This window comes from Prosopis cineraria, unplaced genomic scaffold, assembly GCF_029017545.1.
Source record: "Prosopis cineraria cultivar Desert tree isolate PC_DT_omini unplaced genomic scaffold, ASM2901754v1 PC9, whole genome shotgun sequence".
NCBI classification, from domain to species: domain Eukaryota; kingdom Viridiplantae; phylum Streptophyta; class Magnoliopsida; order Fabales; family Fabaceae; genus Prosopis; species Prosopis cineraria.
The window spans coordinates 23,510,430-23,535,875 of record NW_026555340.1 but is presented as its reverse complement, the minus strand read 5'-3'; the positions used below and the strand labels follow the sequence as shown (position 1 = coordinate 23,535,875).

General features: G+C 30.5%; 1 protein-coding gene and 1 non-coding gene across 2 annotated transcripts; one reads left to right on the top strand and one right to left on the bottom strand.

Moving 5' to 3' along the window:
* Window positions 1-5,257: 5,257 nt before the first annotated feature.
* TRNAA-UGC (transfer RNA alanine (anticodon UGC)) lies at window positions 5,258-5,330 on the bottom strand. Its single transcript has one exon. It is a non-coding gene; the product is annotated as a tRNA-Ala (tRNA).
* An 11,155-nt stretch (window positions 5,331-16,485) lies between these two features.
* Window positions 16,486-20,201, top strand: LOC129320146 (protein SMAX1-LIKE 4-like). The gene is made up of 3 exons (XM_054965365.1): window positions 16,486-17,818; window positions 18,178-18,385; window positions 18,491-20,201. The coding sequence occupies exons 1-3, from the start codon at window positions 16,503-16,505 to the stop codon at window positions 20,075-20,077; spliced, it is 3,111 nt and encodes a 1,036-aa protein (XP_054821340.1). The 5' UTR covers window positions 16,486-16,502; the 3' UTR covers window positions 20,078-20,201.
* The last annotated feature ends 5,245 nt before the right edge of the window (window positions 20,202-25,446 follow it).

Here is a 25,446-nt window from a genome sequence, read left to right as displayed (position 1 = left end):
TTGATTTTCAATACCTTGATTTATCGCCTCATCTATAGCTATATGTTTCTTATACAAACAGAAAAACACAAACACACGCTTACAGACAGAGAGAAGACAGAAGGAACGGACAGAGAGAATAATAAGTGAGAAAGAAACCTAATGAATCTCTCTCTCTCTCTCTCTCTGTGTGTGTGTCATGCGTGAAAGAAATGTTGCCTGAGATGAAAGAGACAGGTCTCAATGGACATGAAATAATATTTGTACTCTATGAATAATATTACAGATATTATATATATATATATATATAGATATGGAATCTTTGTGGGATATCAGAGTGATGTGGGGATGATTCTGTGTATGTATTGTTGCTTCTTCAATTCTTTAGATTGGCATCAAAGCAACTCTTTCGTTCTTTGCGTTGACGTCACATTTCTATCATTGTCACTTACACCCAAAATTCTCTCATTTTTGCTTAATACAATTATCTAATGTATAAGGTGCAATAATTAGGAAATTAAAAGCTCTTCCACCATTATTTTGTCTTCATAATTTTAAATTGAGGGTACATAGATAGAACTCTTTCCACATGGTCTAATCATTGTTACTAGTAATAATATTATCATTAGATACTAACAAAGTCAAAACACCAACAATTATTAGTCTAGTTGTTAACATTTGACTCATAACTTATAAGCTCGTGAGTTGAGGTCTCATTGTTGAAGTAATAACTTTATTACTTATTATTGTATGATTTGTATTGTAAGCATTTTTTATTCTGAAAACATGTTTTGGTTTGAGTGAGATAAGCCCCCAACATAAGTCACTTAATTTTTTTTTGTTTTTAAAAAAATCAAAACACCATCATTAGCACATATTATAGGGAAGACATAATCCCTTTGCTAGCTCAAATGTCAAGTGTGATCAAACTAGATACATATACATTAATACCTACATTATCATAAAGTCTAAGAATTACTTACTCCTTTCACTAAAAAAGTGTAAGAAATTTTTTAATAAGTTGAATGTTTCAAGATGTAATCATTGTATTTTTTTAAAAGTGTGCATAATAAGTAAATCATCTTATGTTTATTTTAAAATGAAATATTCTATTAAATAGTGGTGAATATGAAAAAAATATTGTTAATTTAAAGATAATTGACTATTTTATTGAGGGATAAGATTTAATTAAAAATACTTTATATTTTTTTATAGAGAGGGTATTTTATAGTTTATGAATAATATATTTTTTATATAGCTTATTGTATAGTGTGTGCGTATAAAGTTCCATTTGAATATTGGCATATCCACGTACATATATCATAACTCTGTCATCATTACTACTTCAATCAGAATATTCTTATGAAAACTAATGTAATTTAAATTTATATTAACCCTTAAAAAGTTTCCTGACAATGATTCTTGCAATTTTTTTAAGAAAGTCCAAGTTTAATTTTTATTTTGCCAAACTAATATAAATGTAAAAAAATAAGTATATTTAATTTAATCATTGGTAGTTACAAGTTGAGTGAACAGACTCCCTAATATTCCTTAGGCTAAGCATACTTTTAGTATTTCTTAATTTATAAAAATTTTATTTTAATTTTTTAATTTTATAAAATATTTTTTTAATCATTTAATTCTAATACCAGTAGTTTCACTAACAAAAAAAATTCATACATTAAATTTTTAAATATTAAAAAAATATTTTTAACTGTTAACATATTAAATTTATTTTTTAAAAAATAAATATAATTGATATAAAAAATATTCATTTAAAATTAATGATGTTAAGATTAAAGGATATAAAAGATATTTTATTAAATTAAGGGATTAAAATTTTATATAAAATTAAATAAGTAAAAGTATACTTATAAGATTGAGATTTCAAACTATGTGAACAAAAAAAACAAATACTAAGATATTTAATTAGGTAATGCTATTGACAAGACCATGCAAGCAGCAAAAAAGAACAATTCATTATTACTTATCATTAGTCACCATCATTTGAACCGGTTTGGTTGATGTACTAATCATATCATTTTCATCATCATTAATGTTGTTTCAATCAATATATTCCTTCTCTTATCCACTAATCATCACCATTTTCGCATCATTGCCTTATTATCTTTAATTAATAATTTTAGGATGTGTTTGGCTTCCACTGAAGTAAAATTGATTGTCGTATGAAGTTTCAAAATAATTGATTATTATATAAGGCTTCAAATAACTTCTCTTATATTGGAGTATAATGGAATTTTAAAACCTAAACGAGGTTTATAAAAAAAAACAAAGAGTGTTTTGGTGGTTTTTTTTTTCAAAGGAATTTTATAAACCATGATCAATTATGAAGAGTTATCCAAACACACCCTTTTCGTCTTGTTGATTTTTATTTTTTATTTTTACTTCATCATTTGGTGTCTCGAAAATTTTGGAAGGTTTATTACTTTTCACCTAGATTAATTCTATAATAAGACTCAAATTTAAAATTTTAGGATAAACTGATTCATTTCTCTCGACTTGATGAATCAAGCACCCTTCGATTTTATCTTGTCAATTAATTAAAGTCGTTATAATACAAAATAATTGTTGCTCACTAAAATTATTATTGATAACTCTGCAACGGCACAATTTTATACTAATGTCTTCCTAATCTCATTAAGAATATTTATCAAATGATGACTTGTCAAGTATTATTTCTCAATCGGATTTAGTACTGTGTCCTTTATTTTCTTATAGAGGAAAAGAAAAAAAATATTTTTTGTGGGGCTCGGTTTTATAGATAAAATACATAAAATTAAAATATTTTATTTCTTATTTAAAATTAAAAATATTAATATCAAAATTCTTCAAATTAAATGTAGACAAACATACTGAAATGAGATGAAATATATCAAACTGACCTCCATATTTCACTGGATTAAATATGTACGAAGTTTATTGTTTGTCCCAGAAAAAAATACAAACTGCATCCTGTTGAAGAAATCAAAAGCAAAAAACCAGGAGCTTTCAGAAGAAATATACATATTTAAAAATGAGTTTATTATTTCAATTCATCTATGGTATAAAGTCAGAATATTATTAAACCATATAATGTACACACACACACACAAAAACTAAGGATTCAAATGTGACTAGTCAGGATAAGATGGGTTTAAACAAAAAAAAAAAAAAATCACATGAGAATTCTTATTACAGTTGGACCTGATAATAATCTTCAAATATGAATAAATTGATAGAATCAAACATTAATATTTGTTAACAAGTTAAAAAGAAAAACTAAAGCAATTTCCGATAGTGATTAGTCAAGTGAAAGGGATAATATACAGAGAAAATCACGTTGAAACTATCATATATAGATCCAATAATACTCAAATTTGGATAAACCGGTATCATTTGATTCCAAATACTAGTTGTTAAAAAGTTAAAAGTAATTAAAACCGAAGCTATTTTCACCACCACAGCAACAACAACAATAATAATAAAAATTAACCTGGCAACCTTTCTAACAAGATTACAAAATCAGATGCAGTGTGGTCCTTTGAGAAACAAACTCTGTGAAAGAAAGAAAAAAATTACATGAAATAAACTCAACACACTGCAATACATCTGATGAAGAAGCCCACGCTTAGTTCCCCAAAAAGCCTATATTCCATTTCTACAACATCCTATTGGGTCATTGAGTCAACAAAACACACACACACGTCATGACACAACATTGATTAGTCTATTCCAAAGCCTGCATCAGTGAAACACAAAACGCACTCTGATAGTTACATTTCTGATATACATGAACCACAATCTGGTTTAATCTATTTCTCTCTTCTGATTAAAGAACTTATTCACCTCTCAGTATATTTTTCTTGAAAGGTCAATTTGTTTCCCAACCACATCCAAAGAAAGACATGCTCACAGAGAGGCAGCAGAGACACTTTTGTTTTGGTTCGTTGTGTTGTGTTGTATTGTGTTCTTATCATCACTAGTCTCTCTCTCTCTCTCTCTCTCTCTCTCTATCTGACCCCTATTTGGTACCATGTGTGTGTCAGAGATAGCTAGGCTATGTTTTGTTGTGCCTCTGAGTTATGCTCTCTAATATTGCTCTTGCTTCTTGTGACACTGTCTGATGAGCCTCAGAAGAAGGACTTTTTGTACATCAATTATCAACTTTACATGTGCAGACACAACACACATACTTGTGTGTGTGACCATCTTTGTGCCACAGTGCTTTTTTCCCCCCCCCCTATTCTTCTTTGCTTTCGGAGTACTGTCAGCCCAAAAGGATCACTGTGTAGAGAATAAGATGAAGAGACAGCCATTTGGAATTCTGGGTTGGTTTGTATTTGTGCCAACAAGGGTTGTATTGGATCTAGTAGAAGGACTAATCTTCGACAACATGACAAATCAAAGTTCAAATCTCTCTCAAGAGAAGTGTCCACATTTAGTACCTGATTATATTTCAAAAAGGAATGCATTTAATAGGAGGATACCTATGTATACTTAGAAAGAAAATTCTGGGTTGATTTTAGTTTTCCATCATTGCATTGAAAAATTTTAAAAAATTCTCCTTTTTATATTTTTATTTCATTCGGTAATAAATACGAACAGGTGGTCGGCATTGGAAATAATACACCTGCAGCTATATGTTTTGAGGAATAAGGATGTTACTGAGGAAAGGATAATTTGTAATACAGATTCAGAAATGATAAACATAATCATGAGTATACTTGTGTGTGTGTGTGTGAAAAATATTCTTTTGCCACATTTTATTTTAATTGATGTGACTGTCAGATGAAGAGGGCGCAAAAGGAATAATGTGCAGTAAATAAATGGAAGAGACTGGTGCTGATTCCTTTCAAAGCAAAGCAAACAAACGTCCATATGAAATTTACAAATAATGAGCGGGTGGTTGCTTTTGTTATTATTATTATTATTATTATTATTATTTTCAATTTATTTCATTATTATGGGCTGTAGTACACAAAACAAAACCCATTAATCCTAATCCACCACCATCATTATTATGACTGTAATACTGAGTTTGTAAAATCACTTACAGGCCATCTGGCGAGACTGTTCTCGTCACATAACTACTAAACGACGAAAGATGTGCATACTGATACTGTGTGCAGAGACTGGAATTGATTCCTTATGAGATTGAAGTAAACAATCTGAAACGCCTTTTGAAATTTTGGTAGTTTTTTTTTTTTTTTTTTTATGTGTGTTTGTAATTATCTTTTTTATTTGAAGTCAAAAAAGTGTGTCGGTAAAATAAGGAATATGGAGATGCAGGGGATCGAACCCTGTACCTCTCGCATGCAAAGCGAGCGCTCTACCATTTGAGCTACATCCCCTTGTCGAATACCAGTTTTCTAAACTATAATAAAATATCTTTGGTAGCATCATGTCTCACTTTCAATACTTAATCTAGTTAATGTTTTGTTCTTAACTTTTATTGCAGCTTTTTCTTGTGATAAGGACAAAGATTTTGGTCTCTTACCATGCTTTTTTCCTCTATTGCTCATGGACAAATGATATTAGAGAATGGTCATTTTTTATAAATAAAATAAAAATATAAGAATAACTTAAATATTTTAACGTTTTACTTGTATTTGAGTAATTGAATTGAAGGAGATATAGCTTCCTCAAACATGAAAAATTGATGCAGGTGATATGAATTAAATTAGATGCAATTTGAGGGAGAGATAATCGAACTCTTGGATGATAAAGGCAATTATGATTACTCAAAATTTTATTAAACATACGAAAAAGAAAGGAATTAGGGGTCCAGATAATAATAATTAACATAATGAAAAAAGTATATGATCATTACTTGATTATTTTTCATCCATTAATGAAGTTATATAAATTAAAGAAATGTAATGTAGTATGGTATATGAAATACGGCATGATAATAAGTACATTATAATGTAATTGTAATATTTTAACACTGAGTAGGTTTACTTGGTGTTTTCTTTTATATAAAAAAATAGTTTTATGGTTTATTGGGAAACTTTCGATACTCTTATAATTGACGACATAAATTAGTGAAATTAACAGAGCTAAAGTAAAAAATTATCACAATATACTTAAAAGGATAAACAAGTAGGATACTAGCTAGTAAAAGCAAAAAATAAAGTGAGAACCTGGATCCCATGAAATGTAGTAATAAATAACATGCTTTGTGATGATAATGGTTAATTAATTAATAATATGAAAAGTATGTAGAGGGGACAATGTAGAAAGTAATATTCTTCATCCATCTTCTTGATGTGGCCGCAAACAAATCTTCATTCTCTTTCTATATATTCTCGGTTGAGGAAGATCTTTTCACATTAATTAATTTAAACCTCCCACTTTAAATTTATTTAATTAATTACTTATTGGCCTAGTGCTAATAAAGAAATGTTTATATATTCATGGGGATTGGTGAAGAAAGAGAGAAGGTGGCAGCAATGATGGGGTTAGGTTGTCATCGTTTTGCATGCATTATAGAGAGAGAGAATAGGAACATTGCATTACATACCTTGATGATATATATATATATATATATATACACACACACACAACTTTTTCTTTTTGTGTTTTGTTTTTGATCGTTGTCACTTTAATTGTTTTACCTTTTCTCGCTGCTTTTGATATATTGATGTTATGTTCACTTCATTCTCTTCACTTTAATCGATCTCTTAGATTTCAGTAACAAAAGCTTCCTCCTCTCACTATCTTTTCCCTTACTTTTCCTCTTTCTTTTGTCTTCCCCTTTCATTTGTTACTCTTTTATTTTAAATTATAAAATAATTTAACATAAAATTATGCTTATTAATAAAATTTAATAAATAATATTTCACAAACTTAATTTTTAAAACAAAAATATAAAATTTTAAAAATACTTTTAATTTAATAAAATTTTAAATTTATACACTTAATTATTACATTACAATTATTTGAATTCTCTCTCTAATTGAAGGATAATATTACAAAAAATATTATTAATAAAATTTTATTTTTGTAAAATTATTTTATATTTGAGAAAACAAAATATTTATAATGTTATCTTATAATTTAAGACATAGGGGGTATCATTTATTATTTATGTGTGCGTGTTTTCCTCAAATACACTGTGTATTGATTCCAAGCTCTTAATCTTATATATGTAAGCAAGCACATGTGCTTTTTAATTAATTGATTATTAATATTAGCCAACATGTAAAGCAGCCATTATTCTCAACTTGTTTCACACACAATTATAAAGTTTAGAAGTTATTACGTACCATGCATAAATTGAAAATAGAAGAAAGGATCAAACTAAATTAGAAGGTCAACATATATAGCAAGTTGTAGTATTTACAATATATATTTTTGAATAAATATATAGATATAGATATATTGATCAGTAATTAAATATGTGGCTGCATTTACAATTGCATTCTCATTCGTTCTGCACATATACATGTTTGGGTTGTGAAGAAGTGATGATGGGTCAAATGATGAGAGAATGATATAAATGCAATATCCTTCTGGAATACCGAAGTTTATAAATCATCATTCAATCACATGACATCACAATCTAGAAACTGCCCAAAAAAAAAACACAATTCAAAACATTTAAACATTATAACAAAAGGATTTTCTGCAGTATTAATACTTACCTCCAATATAATTGGAAAGATAAATATTACTCTTGCTCAAAGCTATATGAGGCTACTTGAACAAATTAAAAGCTTTAATTAAGGGTAGTTTTAAAATGATTGGTATTTGATAGTTCTTTACTTCTTTAAAATGTTGATAGTTAATTATTTAAATGATTGGAGATATTATCCCCTCTAGTCATGACACTTAATTTTTTAACTGTCCGTAAATTTCTCTGCCTTAATTAATTTCGTTAGCATCATTCAAACAGTGGAGCTATAAATATATCAAATGGATTTTCTGCAGTATTCATGCTTACCCATACTATCATTGGAAAGATAAATATTCTGATCCTATTTATAACACATTTTTTTTAAAATAATTTTTGCCTCAAAATATAGGATACCTTATAATAATTAAATTATTTTTTTAATTTTATTCCTTCTTGATTAGTGCGAAGGTAATTAATATAGTTATATTATTATTTAAAGCTAAAGGTAAAAATAAAACTATCAAATTAATTTTTCTTACTATACATAAAATGGTTGAAAGTATTTTTTTAATAAGGACTGGAGGAGTATTGTTTATGAGAATGTTTTAGGGTTATTTTTAAAATCTATTGACAATTATCAAGTGTCAATAGTCAATTAAAGAGGCAATGTTAATTGGAATGTTATATATTAAAATTAGAATTGATAATTCAGATCAAATTCAAATAAGTTTAAAAAAAATTTAAGGTCAGACTTTACAAAATGTTATCTTTTTAATATTCAGGTTGGTTTGAATAAGCTTAAAAAAATTTAGACCAATTCCAATCAGGTTTGACATGTGTCAAAATACCACTTTAATTTTTTAAAAAATATTTATATTAAATATTAATCAATATTTTAAATTTTAGTTCATTTTATACTAAGAAACCATGTATATGAGTATATTATTATAGATATTTTCTTAAAAAATAAAAAAATTAGTGTTGTTATATTCTTATTATTTTTAATCTATAAAATATCTTAAAATAATACTTAAAATATATTTTAATCTTAATTTTTAAACTTTCATACTCTCAATTTTTTAAGAAAATAATTTGAGTCTTCTACATTTTTTGAATATTGTAAAAAAGTATAGTTTATGTTTTTGATGATAAAAAAATTAATTTTAAAGTAAAAATTAAATTTTTTTTAAAAATAAAAATAAAAAATTGACAATTTGGCCATTCAAGCTGGCCTAAATAAATCCAAAGTGCCTAATTTAATTATATGGAACTTTTTTATAAGTTCAAATTTATTCGAACCATCTTGAATTACCAGCTCTAATTTAAGAGAGTATTTGAAAAGAGCAAGGCATATACACACAAAAACTAAAGTTGGTGTGGGTTGTAGATATTCTTATAATTTAAAGCTTAAACAAGTGATTTGAGATTCAGACATTAATCTTTATGTATATAACAATTTTATTAAAAATGTCTATCTAGTACTCTTAATATCTCCAAAGATATATTCTCCATTGTCAATGGAACATATTGCTTATACTTACCAATATATATTTAAATATATAGTTAGAAAAATAAAATAAAAAAAGTGAAACATAGACTGTAAGAAGACAGAGTCACAGAGGAGTATATAAGAGAAGTGAGCTGGTGGGGCATTAAGTCACATATGTATATGTCACATATCCACAAATAAAATTCAAATGGTCAGTGCCATAGCTTAGCTCACTAAGTGTGGGTCCCATTGTCTTTTGGCTCCAACATTCTTCTGTCGACCTTCTTTTCTCTCTTTTCCTCACATTCCCATTTCCCACTCCTAAAAGCTTTTTATTAATTTGGATAATTCCATCCCCATTTATATATATATATATATATATAGAGAGAGAGAGAGAGAACAGTGCATATTATATTATTATTTTGTGGATATATTTTTGAGCATACCAACCCACATGCTATTATACTATGCATATACATATAAAACTATCTACAACGAGAACTTCTCTTTTATTTGACCATAAAGGAAAATGGAACAGCTTCATCAAGTTTATGCGATTTTAATTTGCTAATGATTCATTACCACACGCAAATTCTGTGTGTGTGTGTGTTCTTGTAATTAACTTGTATAGAATCTGAAAAAAAAAAGTTATGTAATTTGTTATAATAATAATATACTTGTAAAAGTTGGGAGAATTACAATGAAGGACCTCATCATAAAAAAAACTAATATCAAATTCAATGTTTTTTAAAGGTTTTCATTGGTGAAATATATAGAAAAATGAGTACTAACTTTAAGAATTTAAATTGTGATGAGATCTTAATTTGGTATTATAAATTTCTTACTAGATTCTTAGGTGTCATTGTCCTTAAAGTTATAGGCTCGTTTTAGTTTTATACATGGACATTTATATAACTATTAATTGAATAATATGTGGTAATAAACTTTTAAAAACCATCAAATCTTAGATAATGGATTATAGCCACTTCTTTGGCGTGTCATTATATAAGTGCACTTAAGTTAATTTGTATATATTTATTGAGCTCAAAACAATTATTTTATGTTAGCATAGTAAAATTTAATTTGTGAATATTAATATTCAATATGAAAGAATTATACATGCAATGCGTCTGAGTGATTATATGTATAGCGTGTTGATCAAATATGGTAGGCTGTTGAGGTCGTCTCTTGTCCTCTTAACTTTTATCTGATTTTGTTGCTTTTATTAATTTTGACTTTGGAAATGACCTTATCCTTAAATAATTGAGTAACAATTTGCAATACTAATTATTTCATCAAACTACGAATAATTTAATTGATATGATGGCCATAAAGGTCCTCTTATTAGACTCCACAATCATCGTATGTATACACACACACTTCACCTTTTGCCATTCGTTCTATTTCATCAAATCCCATCCATAAGCTCTCTACACACACACACACATAGGTAGGAATTTATTAGTAAGTCTCTTAACCTAAAACTAATTTAGATTTGGGTTTTTATCAAGTCTGGCTGAGAGAGCACTATTATAAATAAAAATATTTATAAGAACACTTCTTTTTAACCTTCAACGAAGCGCTTTGTGTGTAGGTGCTCTCGTATGTATGGGAACACTTTAAAAACACTTCTATATATATGGATTTTTATAAATTTAAGTTTCACATTTCTCTATCGAAACATTTTCTTTTCAATATAAACACCACATTTTTATAGACTTTCTTTTGTATGCACATGAATTTAATTCCAGGTCATTAGTGTTTAAACAAAATTCAGCCCCTTATATTAGAACCATTGTGTATTGGTACGTATATATAGGTGATTCAAAACTTAAATCGATGTGATTTAATCCAATTTAACCTAAATTAGTTGCAACTCAATGTAATTTATGAATCTTGATTATGGAACTTGAAAAGTGAACAAATAACATATGTTCACAAAACAACGTAATTTGTCGTATTTGGAGTGGTGATTATTAATAATGAACACGTTCTTTAGTTAAAAAAAGGGGACAATTTGTGAGAAAAGGTGGGCCAGCAATGTCTAAGCTAATGAGGAATGTAAAATTTGAAACTTTTCTGCTTTATTGAAAATTTGTTAGCGAAGATGCAAACCAAATCATTGGGGATGACGAAGTCCCACACCAGAGATTGACATATCATAACATCCACATTCCTATTCAAATTCACAGACCTACACTAGCTCGTTCCGTTGTTGAGAATAAGAATGACCATGTAATTAAAAAAAACAAAGTAAAAGCTAAAATAAAGTTATTAAAATGCGTATGTTAGAATGTTGGTTCAATTGATAAAAATTTAACCGATAACACACAAAGTTATGTATTATAGTCTCATTGTTGATGTAAGAATTTTATTAATGGATAATCTACAAATATTTTTGTAAGTATTTTGAGTTTGAAAGCATGCGTTAACCTTAATAAATTCTTAGAACTTAACTTACTTACTTAAATTTTTTTTTCATACACACACGCACACAAATACACACATATAAAGAAGTTCTTATGAGGGAAGATGGATGATTTGGTTAAAATGAAATTTCTTGAAATTAGAAGTCAGAATTCATGGGATCTATTATGTAGTGTTTGGTGAGTAGAAAAATTTTGAAAAAAAAAGAAAAATATATCTATCCCATTTTCTTTTTTAGAAAATAATTTTTCACGTCTTAAGCATAAAAAAGAGTACATTGATTCTCGCACTTATGATATTGATATGAGAAAGATGATACTATAACATAAATTGTATATCATGCTTAAATTGAGACATGATTCTCATTTCTTAAACCTTGACTCCAACAACCAAAACCAAACAATCCCTTGATTTAAGCTTCACATATTGTTGAATCCATAAAGGGATCCTTTTCTTCCAAGTAGAGAAAAATCAAGCAATGTTCTTGCTTTTGTTTTTTGATTTTTTTAAACTTTGAAATTAAATATAATGCTCCAATGATTTGGCCTCCCTCCTTCTACCTTTTTTCTTCTTTCAATCAAAACCATACACTTGATCCTTTTTGTTTTGTTGATGGAAACGGTCTTAGGCATTGATTACTCCAAAATCAGGCTAATTATTATCTACTTAATGCTTCTTCTTCTTTTAATGCTATGGAGATTGGGTTGAAACTAGCTAAAATGCATTTTCATTAATTTACCTTCTTAATTCAAATGTTAACACAATTATTAATATTTGAATATGTCATTATTTTTTTCATTATTGCATAAATTAAAATTTCGATGAATTGAGTTTCAAAAACTCATACAAGTCTATTTCACAGCTTAAAAAATATTAGAAAAATATTTAATTATTTAAAAATCACCTATCAATGAAAAGTCTCGGTATCAACAACTAGATTCAAACCTATACTGTTTTGAGTTATGAATCATATTTTTATCGCACCATCGACATGGAGAAATCTCGAGTCTTATTTGGTTACAATGGGTACAAGGATGAAAATCATTTAATAAAAAAAGTTATAGTATTTGTATTTATTATTCAACAATATTTGTTTAAAATGTTTCTGATCTTCAAAATCATTTTTAGCATTTCATTAATTATTTTTCATTCTATGTACGTCCACTTTGTAGTGAGTGGAATGGTCAACAAAAACATACTAAAATGACTGTTTTCATTGACTCCTTACGAAAAGCAACTGATTAATTACAACCGTTATAATTAAAATAAATACTTAAGAAACTCTCACTCTCAATCAACTATGCAAATTAAAATCTTCATAATTGTAGCTCTCTCTCTCTCTCTCTATTTTAGAAGAACAATATAAAGGTGGGGAAAAAAGAGGGCTCAAAGAATAAACATCAAGGTGCCCCACTTGATCACACATTATTATGATACATAAATTAAACACAGCTTTCTATCACTGTTTTTAGCTTTTTTTTTTTAATTAATCTGATCATATGATGAAACTTTCAACAATAATGAGAGAAAGAGGTAAATGACAAGAGCCATTAAACTCCAAAAGGGTCTCAATGAGATGTATTCATTTCCATACACGCAAATGAGCTTTTCACAAGGAAAGTTAAATGACCTAGAGATCATACCCATGACTTTGACTGCAAATTAAAGTGAGAGAGAGAGAGAGAGACGTCAATTGTAATTACTTAACTAACCTCAAAAGGTTGACCTTCCCAGGAACTGTTAAGAATCATTCATGCTTACAACTTATATTTTTCCATACGATACTATTCATTTTTCAATATATACACTTTACACCATAAAGGGGGAGAATAATAGAATTAAAAAAGGAGTATATATTGAAGAGGGTGCTTTTATATCTATATATAGACATATAGATATATAGACACACCAGTACTTTGCTCAGTCATTCCCCTCGGAACTTTAATTTGAAGCTTTACAATTTGAATGCTCTTTCCATATGCATTCAACACAGAAGCACTAGCCCTTTGTTATAAACTCATAATACAGAACATAGCAGAGTTCTTTTGGCTTCTTTTAATGCTTAACAGCTTAAGGAAGTTACATAGGAATCTACCCTTTTTTCCTTTCCCTTTTTTTTTTTTGGGTTTGTGTCTCCTTTTCTTTTCTCGAGCAGCAGATATTCTTAGATATTTTAAGTTCACTGATTTACTAAGCATATATTTAATGTTAGACTAATTCTGCATTAACCAGTATATATTTAAAGATCAAGTCTATTAACAAAGAAAAAGAAAGAGATGAACATTACAAGTTCACTGAGTTATAAAAAAAGGATATCAATTAGCTTAAGCTTCTTATATATGCAAGTCTATTCATATCATAGAACTATTTAAGTCAAATTCAAAATTCAAGAATCGAATATGGATCATTCATAGGCATACACCAAGTTCAAGCATCCACAGTACGAAGCATTATTATAACACTGATACCTTATATCATTTTCTCTTTTACAGTAGTACTATCAATAATTCTATAAAGTAAAGTTATATAATGATGAATTTTCCAATCATATACACACCTCGCAAGAAGAAAGGTCAAATTAATGTGACTACGTGAGGTCCCATAGCCTTCCTTGCTGTAACAGTTGGTCAAACTTGTGTCTAATCCTGCCCTCTCATTAACTATTCTGCATGGGAAAACGTCACAATGAGTTCTCATGAAAAACACTATAATTACACAGTGGATAAGTCTTAAAATGTGTGTGTGTGTAGCGTTATGATATATATTTTCCCTTTTAACTCCTGTTTTTCAAATTAAGTTTTGATTATCATCTTAAATATATTCTTCAACAGGCTGCATGCATGCAAGCATTCAAACACCAAATCTTACCAAAGTAAAGAATATCAAAGGATGGAAATTAACAATGCAAGTATGAAGAATAACTTTATTGCTATTATGATCTCAAGGGAGAATGTAATATCTTTTATGTATTTCGATAAGAATCTACCATAGGGAGGATAATAAACTAAAGTTTCTATATCTCAAAAACCGAAAAAGCAAGCAAATTAAAAACAAAGGAAGCTATAGAGAGAGATATATAATCTTTGGGAGAGGTAAAACATGATGAGATGAAAGTAGTCAAAAAAGTTGCATGCTGAAAGTTAATAATCAAACTCAAGCAGAATATGTTTTGTGGCAGCCAAAAAACAACAAATCGAGCTATGAGTAATTTGCATAAACCAAAGTGGTCCATAGATGTGAGAGCAGTGTAATTCAGCTTTGCATCCTTTATATGGAAACACAAAAGGTTTAGGGCTAAGTGGGTGGTTGGAAATGAGATAAGATTAAGACAAAAGGCGATTGCAGTTTGCAGGAAGAGAGAGAGGGAGAGCTGAAAAAGAGCCAATAATTCTATGGAGGATAGCAGACAGAGGGTTGCTTTTTGGGTACTTGGGGAATAAAATGCTGTCTCTCTACGAGGATTGGCGTGAAAAGAGAGAGAGAGAGAGAGAGAGATACAGCCTCTTCTCTCTCTCTTCACAAGCAATCTAACAATAACACTAACCAAAATTACATTCTAATAATATTCTGCAAATGATCTCAGTTGATTACTATACGTATAATATCGTTTGAGTATCTAAAAAGTAAGAGGGTTGTGATGCAGTTTTTCTAGCCAAGTTTTTCTCAAAATATTGTATATATGTATATAGTTATTTTAGCTAAAACCTCGATGGATGAACTAGAAAGAAAAACACTATTCAGAACATTAAAAATTAAAATCATACAAAATCAGCTAATAAGCTAGTTCACTTTCAAAAACCAAAATGAGGTTTTAACATTTTAGTCTGATAATAGGGTATTACTTCTACTTGTACATATTCATATAAATGAAAAGCAAGGGAGAAAAATTAAAAGAAAAGGGAGAGAAAATATAAAACTTTTTTTTTTTGTGGGGAAAAAAATTCCTCGATCACACTGCGTGGTTTCTTTTTCCACCCTTTCCCTTTAGTACCTCTTTTGAATTTCTGCTGGCACTGTCTGTCTATTCAAAGTCTGATGTGGAAAAAGGAGGGAAGCCTGAGAGAGTTTAATCTGAAATTTAAAAAATGTGAGGTCCCAATTTGCAAATCAGTATTTTGTAAGACAATACAACCGCAAATTTGTTCAACTATATTACATACCACAAAGGTCTTAACTAAATGTTATCTAATCATCACTATATAGAATCTTATAGTTTTTTCCCCTCTCTATATGACCAAGCATGGTAATGATAATATATTTGTTATGACTGCAATGTTCAGCCTTCTGTCCTTCCATATGTAATATATAGTGTGTGATGAAGCTAAAATTTCACAATGTGCCTGGGCCAATATAAATATAGTATCCTACATATCAAGAAGAGAAAAATGATTATTAAAAAGAAACAATGTGTAATTGGAAAGAAGAAATTTTACGTATCAGATTGGGATCAGGAACACGCGGCAGAGTTTATATGAACATTTATGGACGGAAATGGCCCGCCGCACACTGTAAAGAGTAAACTAAATGACGAAGTGGAAATAAAAAGAACTAATAAAAAGCCGATCCTTTAAACTAAAACAGAATTAAAAGAAAAAGAAAAAGTTAAAAACAAGAAGCAATTAAGCAGTGACAAGAAGTATAAAGGAGGCAGTGGTATTGTGGCCTTATGTAAAGTCTGCTATTTCTAAAGCTCAACTATACTTGCTCCTACAAGCTTCCTCTCAAAAAACACCTTCTTTCCACATATCTCTCCATATTCAAAACTCTTAACTCTTAGTTTCAGCCTCCTCTGATCACAGGAGAGGAACGAAAAACACCGAACCGGCCTAATTCGGGTCATCAATAACATCACTCAAAGAGATCAGGGGGTGGGGGTTTTTGAGAGAAACATAAGGAAATAAGAAGACCAAGAAGAAGAAGAAGCATTGTGACAAAAAAAGGGTTTCTTTCACAAAAGGGGGGTGAAGGGGGGTGGCGTTTATCCAAGTTATGCGCTCAGGAGGTTGTGCATTACAGCAGACCCTCACATCGGAGGCTGCATCTGTGTTGAAGCATTCTCTGGGCTTGGCTCGCAGGAGGGGCCATGCCCAGGTCACTCCACTCCACGTGGCAGCCACCTTGCTCAGCCTTAGAGCCAGCTCCTTCAGAAGGGCTTGTCTCAAATCTCACCCTCATCATCAAACTTCTCCGCATTCACATCATACTCTCCACTGCAGAGCCCTTGAGCTCTGCTTCAATGTGGCTCTCAACAGGCTCCCAACCACACCAACTCCAAATCTGCTTCACACCCAGCAGCCTTCTCTGTCAAATGCCCTCATTGCTGCTCTCAAAAGAGCTCAGGCTCACCAGAGAAGGGGTTGTATAGAACAACAGAATCAGCAGCCACTTTTGACCATAAAGGTAGAGCTTGAACAGCTGGTTATATCTATTCTTGATGACCCTAGTGTTAGCAGGGTTATGAGGGAGGCTGGGTTCTCTAGTACTGCTGTGAAGAGCAGTATAGAGGACTCTTCAGTTTCAACTCCTTGTTCCGTTTTCCAGTGTTACGGAACTTCTGGAGGTGTCTTTTCTTCTCCTTGTTCTCCTTCTCCTAGTGAAAACCAGAGAGAAACCATCAATTCCAACAGTTTCAGACAGGCCCACTTCTACGCTACTCCTGAGTACTACAACAAAGTTCTTTTCTCTCCTCAGAAGAGAACCCCAGTGTACCCCATCACTGAACCAGCTTCATCTAGGGAAGACATCAGGTTGGTTTTGGATGTGCTCTTGAGGAAGAAGAAGAAGAACGCTGTGATAGTTGGGGATTCTGTGTCCATCACTGAAGGCCTCGTGGGACAGTTGATGGGAAGACTAGACAAAGGAGAGGTCCCTGATGAGTTGAAGTCAACTCGTTTCATCAAGTTCCTTCCAGCACCAGTTTCCTTGAGGTTTATGAAGAGAGATGAAGTTGAAATGAACCTACTGGAGCTGAAAAGAAAGGTGGATTCCACTGCATCAGGAGGAGGTGGTGCCATTATTTACATTGGAGATCTGAAATGGACAGTGGAGGCAACTTTCTTTAGCGAAAAAGAGGAGGGAGGAGAAGCATCTGGATATAACCCAGTGGATCATCTAATTGCAGAAATAGGAAAGTTGTTCTCTGACCACGGAAGCTCGTCAGGCGCTAAGGCATGGTTGATGGCCACTGCAAGTTACCAAACATACATGAGATGTCAAATGAGGCAGCCTGCTCTCGAGACCCAGTGGTCTTTTCAGGCAGTTCTTGTTCCTTCAGGTGGACTTGGCTTGAGTCTTCATGCTTCCAGGTAATTAATCATCTCTTGCCAAGTGTGTTACTTGTCTTAAGCCTAAAGGTTCTAACTTCTAACTCATTAAAGATAAGCGAGAAAGCATCAAAAAGGAAAACCACGTGAAATATTCATTTTGTTGCTTAGTACATGCTGTCCAAAGTATGGTTGGTTGGTATAAGGCAGAAGTTGTTTTGTCGGTACATAACCTCTCAAGACATTAGGTAGTAGAAACCATGCTTACCAAAAGGAAATTAAATAAAGTTAGTGAGGAGTATAATATTATTTTGTAATTACTCAATTTGAATGTGCAAATAAGTGTATATTTTCTTAATTAATTTCGATGTTTATTAAGGCTTCTGCACTCAATTTTGCAGTGTTCTTGAGTCAAAAATGACCAATCCCCAGAACCCATCTCAAATGCTGGAAAAGAATCTCTTCAGTTATAGGGAGGAGCAGGATAAGCTCACTTGCTGTCAAGAATGTGCCTCTAACTATGAAAAGGATGCTCAAATGTTCAAGCCAGGCCAGCCCAAACTCATGCCTTCATGGCTTCAGTCTCATAGCATTGAAGCCCATCACAAGGTAGCAAACTTCATTTTAAAGCCAGAATCAGCATTTGTCTTGTTTATACATATTTTTTACGTTAAGTAGAGAAGTAGTGGCTCATAAATAGTTCAATGTTTCCAGGAGGAATTAACCGAGTTGAGAAGAAAATGGAATAGACTATGTCAGTATCTTCACCAAAGCAAGCATTCCCACAACCATTGGAACAACAGTTTATACACCAATCACAGTCCAAACGGGAAGATTTATCCCTACAATTCTTCATATCCCTTGTGGTCAAAGCAAGGAAGTATTTTCCCAGATTCAAGCTGTATATCATTTGCAGATTCTGCTGTTAAATCCACTCATAGCTCTAATCTTGTACCTCGATTCCGACGCCAACAATCATGCACTATTGAGTTAAATTTTAGCAATGGAACTCAGAAACAGCAGCAAGCAGCAGCAGAAGAACCAAGCTTGGATTCTCTCAAGGGCATGGAAGGTAAAGAAGTAAAGATTACTCTTGCTCTAGGGAATTCCCAATTCGGTGGTTCAGAGCAAAGGGAGGAAAATACAACTGATACAACACAGCGAGGAGCTCATGTTTGTAAACTGTTGCAGGAGAATGTGCCATGGCAGTCTGAAACAATCCCTTCAATAGCAGAGTCTTTATTTGTTGACTACCAATCAAAAAAGCAAAACGCAGCTTGGTTGATTTTGCAGGGCAACGACTCTGTAGGGAAAATAAGGTTGGGTCGCGCAATTGCCGAATCGTTCTTCGGCTCAGATGATCTGCTTTTTCAACTGGACATGAAGAAAAACAAGAACTTAGCATCTCCGTTCTCTGAAATGCTGAGGAGAGCTTTGGAAGCGCATAAAGAACTCGTTGTCTTAATCGAAAACATTAATTTCGCCGACACCGATTTCAAAAAATTCCTCGCGGATATTTATGAAACAGGAAAGTTCGGCCGAGCAATATTCATGGTGACGACAGGTGGCTCAACGATAAACGAAGAACAGGATCATGACTCAGTGATGCAATTAACATTGCAGGTCAGCGAAAACAATCCAAACTCGGAGACACATTGCGTCGTGGGCCAAAAGCGAAAAGCAGAATTCGATCTGTTCGCGAAAATAAAAAACCCAAGAGCCGAAGAGAAAGAAGAGGAATCGAACAAAAAGAAGGACTTCTCGAGACAGTCAAGCTTCAACACCCTTGATCTGAACATGAAAGCCAACGAAGACGACGACGAAGACGGTGAAGGAGAGAGTAGCGGTAGCCCCATTTCAAGCGATTTGACCCGAGAAACAATGCCCGATCCCGCAGACCCAAATGGGTTTCTGGAGTCAATCAAGAAGCAATTCGAGTTGAACCGAAGTCCAGCTCGAGAGAGAGAAATCGCTGAGCTATTCTCATCGAAAATCAAAGGGAGCTTTGAAGAACTTCACGGGAAGCAAAATGGGAGGAGTTTCAGTATAGAAGAGAAGGTGATAGAGGAAATAGCAGGTGGGTGTGGTAGTTTTACTAACAGTGTGTTTGAGAAATGGCTAAAAGACATTTTTCAAAAAAGCTTAGAAACAGGAAAGGAGAAAGAGGGTATAGGTTTTAGACTTTGTTGGGGTGGTAAAGGTAGAGGAGGCGAAATTAGGGTTTTGGATAGTGGAGAAGGCGGTGGATTCATGGGTTCATGTCTGCCCAAAAGCATCAAAGTTAACTACTTGATGGATTGATGAAGAAGATGACTGACTTTGGGGATAAGGGCTTTTATGTAAAATTATTATATGTAAAATGGGAGTAATAGGGTTTGTGTAACTTACTGATTTTCATAATTATATTGCATGGGGGTGTTTCTTACTTTCTTTTCATATATTCTTTGTCTTTATAATTTATATATTTATAAAAAATTATTGAAAATCAAACTAGTTAAATCAGTTAAAATACTGATTTAAAAGTTAATGTTTAAAATTATAATTAATCATGATCAAATTGATAATAAACACAATATCTTATGAAACCAATCAAAACATTAATTTAACGAATTTATAAGTTCAATTAGGTGGATTAATCCATATTTTCATATAATACTTCATAACTATCTAATGCTCTAACTTGTACTAATTCTAATTTAAGTTAAATAACAATAAGTGAAAATTTGTCTGGCATAATTCTTTTGATTTTTGAGATTTAAGTTCAAAAATTTATTCAGTAGTTATTATATTCCTTCCATTTAATGGGCACTTAGGTTAGTTAAGAATGGTTGATATAACTTCAATATCTTTATGATATGCAAAAGACTCTTAAATTTAAAAATTCATAAACATGCAGTATATGTAGCATGTCCAATTGAGTTGGTGAGGGGAACGATGATAAATTAATTTGCATATGATGAAATGAAACTTGCTTGCCACTCTAATTTGGACATAGAAATCAGTCTTGCTACATTATTAATAATGATTTTGAGTGAATTATATCATTATTTAATGATCAATCAATTTAACTATCATTAAGTAAACTTTGATTACATGTCTTGTTTAATAACCAATTTGATCTTCAAAACACTGCTAAAAATTATAAAAATTTTAAGTATCAAATCAGGTCAAGTTCATGGCTTATGCAATCTAAATGTATTTTGAAAGATAAGTACAATATGATAGTCAATTCTAAATTTAGCTTGCTAGACATTTAGGTAAACTTTAATCTTGATTGGTTATATTTAAACCTTCTCTTATTCAAAAACTTTGAATTACTCCTTCTGTTTTCATTCATAAGACATTTGACAAATAAATAACACATACATGCATTTTGCATGGAACTTAGTTTCATATGTTTGAATTTTAAGATCGTTTTTCACTTTATGGAGTGTTCATATAATGTTTTAGGAAAGGACTAGAAACAAGCTAGACACCTGATTTCCCTTTTCACAATCTCTTTTATCTTTGTTCTTCATTGGTTATGATGAAGTAACATTCATTTATGTACAATTTTGGGCATGCGCTAACATAACAATAAGATTGACAATCCATTAATTCCACTCAAACAAAACCAGAACATTATACATTAAATAATAAAAATTAAAAAAAGAAATAGTAATGAGGAAGATGTATGTAATGTAGTAGCTTTGCTCCACTAGAAGACAGAGATGCTTTAAGGTTCCAAAAATTAATCTCTTAAAAACAGGGAAGGATTATTACTTTGACCTAAAAGGCTTGCATGATTGAACGGCGCTTGCGGGACGTGTCTTCCCACATTACAACACAATCATCATTCTTACTTCTCCGCCTAATCTTAACATATCATGGAAAAATTGGTCACAACGACAAAAAAGCTTAAAAATACTCCATCCGTTTTTATACGTAAAATATTTTCAACTGAATTACATAAATTAATAAAAATTAATTATTTAATTTAAAGCATAATAACACTTTAATTTTACTTTTAATTATTATAAACAAAAAATAAATCTCTGTTTTCAAAGTAAATTAATGAAATATTTATATTTTTCTCTTTTCAATTTAATAAAGATACAATGGTCCATTTATTAAAAAAATGTACTAATAACATTTTATATTTAAAGATAAAAAATGTTTTAAAATATTTTTTATATATAGAGATAGAAGGAGAAAAGCTTAAGGGACAATATGTAAAAATATTTGGGCATGAGTTCAAAATGTAAAAGTAAAGCTTAAAAGAACTATGGTCCTCAAGGGGCAATATGTGTTTTAGTAAAAATATCAAAATAGCTTTTTTTTACACCAGTCTTTATAGTACAGATTATTTAGATTTGAATTCAATAAGTGATTTAAATTCCTTTACTCAATAATTTCTCATGTGACACAAAAATAATAGTTTGATTTAATCAAACAACTTTAAAAAATTTTGTCATATAATACTAAAACATGTATGAGAAGTGCTTTAATTATGAGTATTGTTTTAAATTTTTGGAGGGATATTTATCTTGATAATTTTAAAGTATTATAATCAAGAAACTTGTTGAATAAGTAGACTTAGGTCACTGCCAAATCCAAATCCAGATTATTGAAGATTTATGAAGGACTTCTACATCAATGCTGAGAAAAGAAATATATTTTGATATTTCTTCTGAAAACATATTGTCTCTCAAGGACTATGGTCCCTGCAAGTTTTATTTCAATATTTGAACCTCATGCCCAAATATTTGAACCTCGTGGTCCTTGTAGCCAATTTTCCCTATTGTATATTTGATTGCTTTGGCAAAAGCACTCAAGTGTCCTGCTGTTTTAATTATGCAAAGTTTTCACTATCATAGCTGAATCATACATCCACGTCCATCCATTTCTTCAATTCAATTCCCATTGGGTCCCCATCTCATAATGCACCTCTTGCATCCAAACAAAACTCGACTTGCACATTGATAAATCATCCAACTTGTAAAGTAGTTCCATAATGTAAGATTCACGAAAAAGTTTCTTTATTTTTTTTTTTGGCACAGCAATGATTGGTGCTAGGTTTTTTAGTTTTTTTTATGTGTTTTGATGAATTATTTTTTAAAAAAAATTAATTATGGATATAGAATTGAAGAAATACAAAATAATGTGTCCTTAGTCAAGAATTGTCAAAATTGTCAAACACTTGATTGTCTTTAGCTTACAAGAAAAAATGTGTAAGCAGCATGATTTTGTTGACAATGATCCATATTTGTAATTATGTTTAAGTAATGATTGATTGCGTCTAATCTTGGTTAGCTATACATTCAGTTCACTACTTCAATTTAGAGTTGTTTTCACGACATAAAAATACATTCTTATTTAATTTTATTTTATGCACACAATTATCTGATTCATCAATATAATTAAGCAAGGTTCACTAGCAATTCAGTTTTATGATTCATTAAAGACACCTAATGTAATTTAAGTTGGCTAAAGTATACTTTAAATGCTCTAACTTTATATAAGGTTTAATTTAATTTCTTAATTTTATAAAGTATATTTTCAATCCTTTAATCATAATATTGTTGGTTTTAAATAATTATTTTTTTATGTCAATCATTATTATTTAAAAAAATAAACTTAATATTTAAATATTTGAGAATTTTTTTTAATATTTAAAAGTTAAATGTAGAAAATTTTTGTAATGAAACTAACGATATTAAGGTTAAAAAATTAAAAATACACTTTATAAAATTAAAAATTAAAATAAAATCTTGTATCAAATTAAAAGACTAAATATATACTTAAGCCATTTAAATTTAAATAAACCACATTCAGAAACTAGAATCAATAAAATAAAAAAAATGGAAAAAATAATGGTTGACTGGAATGGAAGAGACTTGATTTCCTTAAAGCAATGCCAAGAATTCACATCTTCTAAATTTTTAGAAATCATGTTGAAAGAGCTATCATCAATTGACATGAGATTGCTTAAATTTGATCAAATCGTACTGGATACCATACATACATACATACATACATGTTCTCCAATCTTATTCATAGTCATCTAGAAGCTTTTTATGGTCCTATTAATAAGTCAATTTACAAAATTTATAAAAAAACTAATTTTTTTTCATTGATGCTATTGGCATTAATATATACTCCATCTGTTCAAAAATATAAGATATTTTTTGAGAAATTAGATATTAAAAAATGTAAAGCATTTTTAATTTTGATTTGTAATCATTATCTTTTTTTAAAGTGTACTTATTAATGAATGACTTTATATTTATTATAGAATATTTAAGAGAGATAAATATAAAAATATAGGGTTAGTTTGAAAGTAACTAACTACTTTATTAAGGGTGAGATTCAGTTAAAAATACCTTATATTTTTTAACAGAGTGAGTATATATTTATGATTTTACCAAAAAAAAATAATATGCATATATTATGATAGAGAAAGTGACTATAAGAAATGAGTGAGATTGGATTAGAATTTATTGTAGTTAATTAATTAAGGGCAATAATAAAGAACATTGGGTTTAAAATATCAATTAAATTTAACTAATTTTCTTAGTCTTAACAAGTTTGTTAAAAATGTGATACACAGACGTATAGAGAGAAAGATTTTTTTTTTTTAGGGGGTTGAGTATCAAATAAAAAATTAAGTGTGCAAATAGTGAAATATAGTGATGGGTTTGAGTTAACATAAAATCCCCTTCAAGTTTCATGCATCTATCTGTCTGTGGGTCATCTTCAGACCAATCTGCCATCCACCAAGTGGAAATGGAGAAAGCATTTGGATTAATGTTATGATCACTGGTGCTTGGTTCAATTAATTAGAAGTTTGTCTAGCTTGATTAGAAATTTAAGTTTGAGTATGAGTATGCAGCAGTAATTAAATTTTCAATATTAAAAAGGATCCACAAGCTATTTACTAGATTAGTTTGCATAAAAAACTTAAAATATCATAACAAAAGCAATTTCTTGAAAAAAGTGTGAATATCCTCTGATTAAGGTGGTGGTTCATCATTACAAACCGCATTTTGGTTCTTTTTTTTTTAGATTAGGTTAGGTTTACCTTAGCCTTTGGCCTATGGAGGGTCCCCCCCCTTTCCATACTCAATTAATGCTCTAAAAGAGGCTATCAATTGACTTCGCAGTTGGAAACAAAAGGCCTCACAATGATGTTGTGTTCTCGTGCCCAATCATCTCTGTTCATAATGCAACTACACAGTCTTGAAAAGAACCTAAAAGTTGGATAGATAACCCACAAAAAAGATATCACCCCAATATGCCTTGAATCATTACCATTCCTACTGCTGGTATGTATATAATATAACCCTTTCTTATGTGATTATATATAGTTTTCATACGTCAACTTCACTTATAATAATGTGTCATCTAATAATCTACGATGTAATGACTCTCAACAATACAGAAGATGGCGTGCACTGTCATTTAATTTTTCTCAGTGATTCTGCTTTATAGCTTTAAGAATCGGATTAGTCTGATTTTATCAGTTAAAATTGTAATCTGAGATTGAGCTTAGTGATCCACATTAAACTCGTAATGAAACCGGTGACACAAATAAACTGATCCTCTCATGGATTCAATATTATGGAGTCTGGTCTCAGTAACAATAGCAATAGGGTGTTAAAGGTGTAAAGCAGCGACCAATGCCCACCAGA

Bases quoted from the DNA above. Each gene is read 5' to 3' on its own strand.
- LOC129320146 (XM_054965365.1), top strand. From the start codon at position 16,503: ATGCGCTCAGGAGGTTGTGCATTACAGCAGACCCTCACATCGGAGGCT. The intron at 17,819-18,177 runs GTAATTAATCAT...TCAATTTTGCAG, and splicing joins TTGAGTCTTCATGCTTCCAG to TGTTCTTGAGTCAAAAATGA. The intron at 18,386-18,490 runs GTAGCAAACTTC...CAATGTTTCCAG, and splicing joins GCATTGAAGCCCATCACAAG to GAGGAATTAACCGAGTTGAG.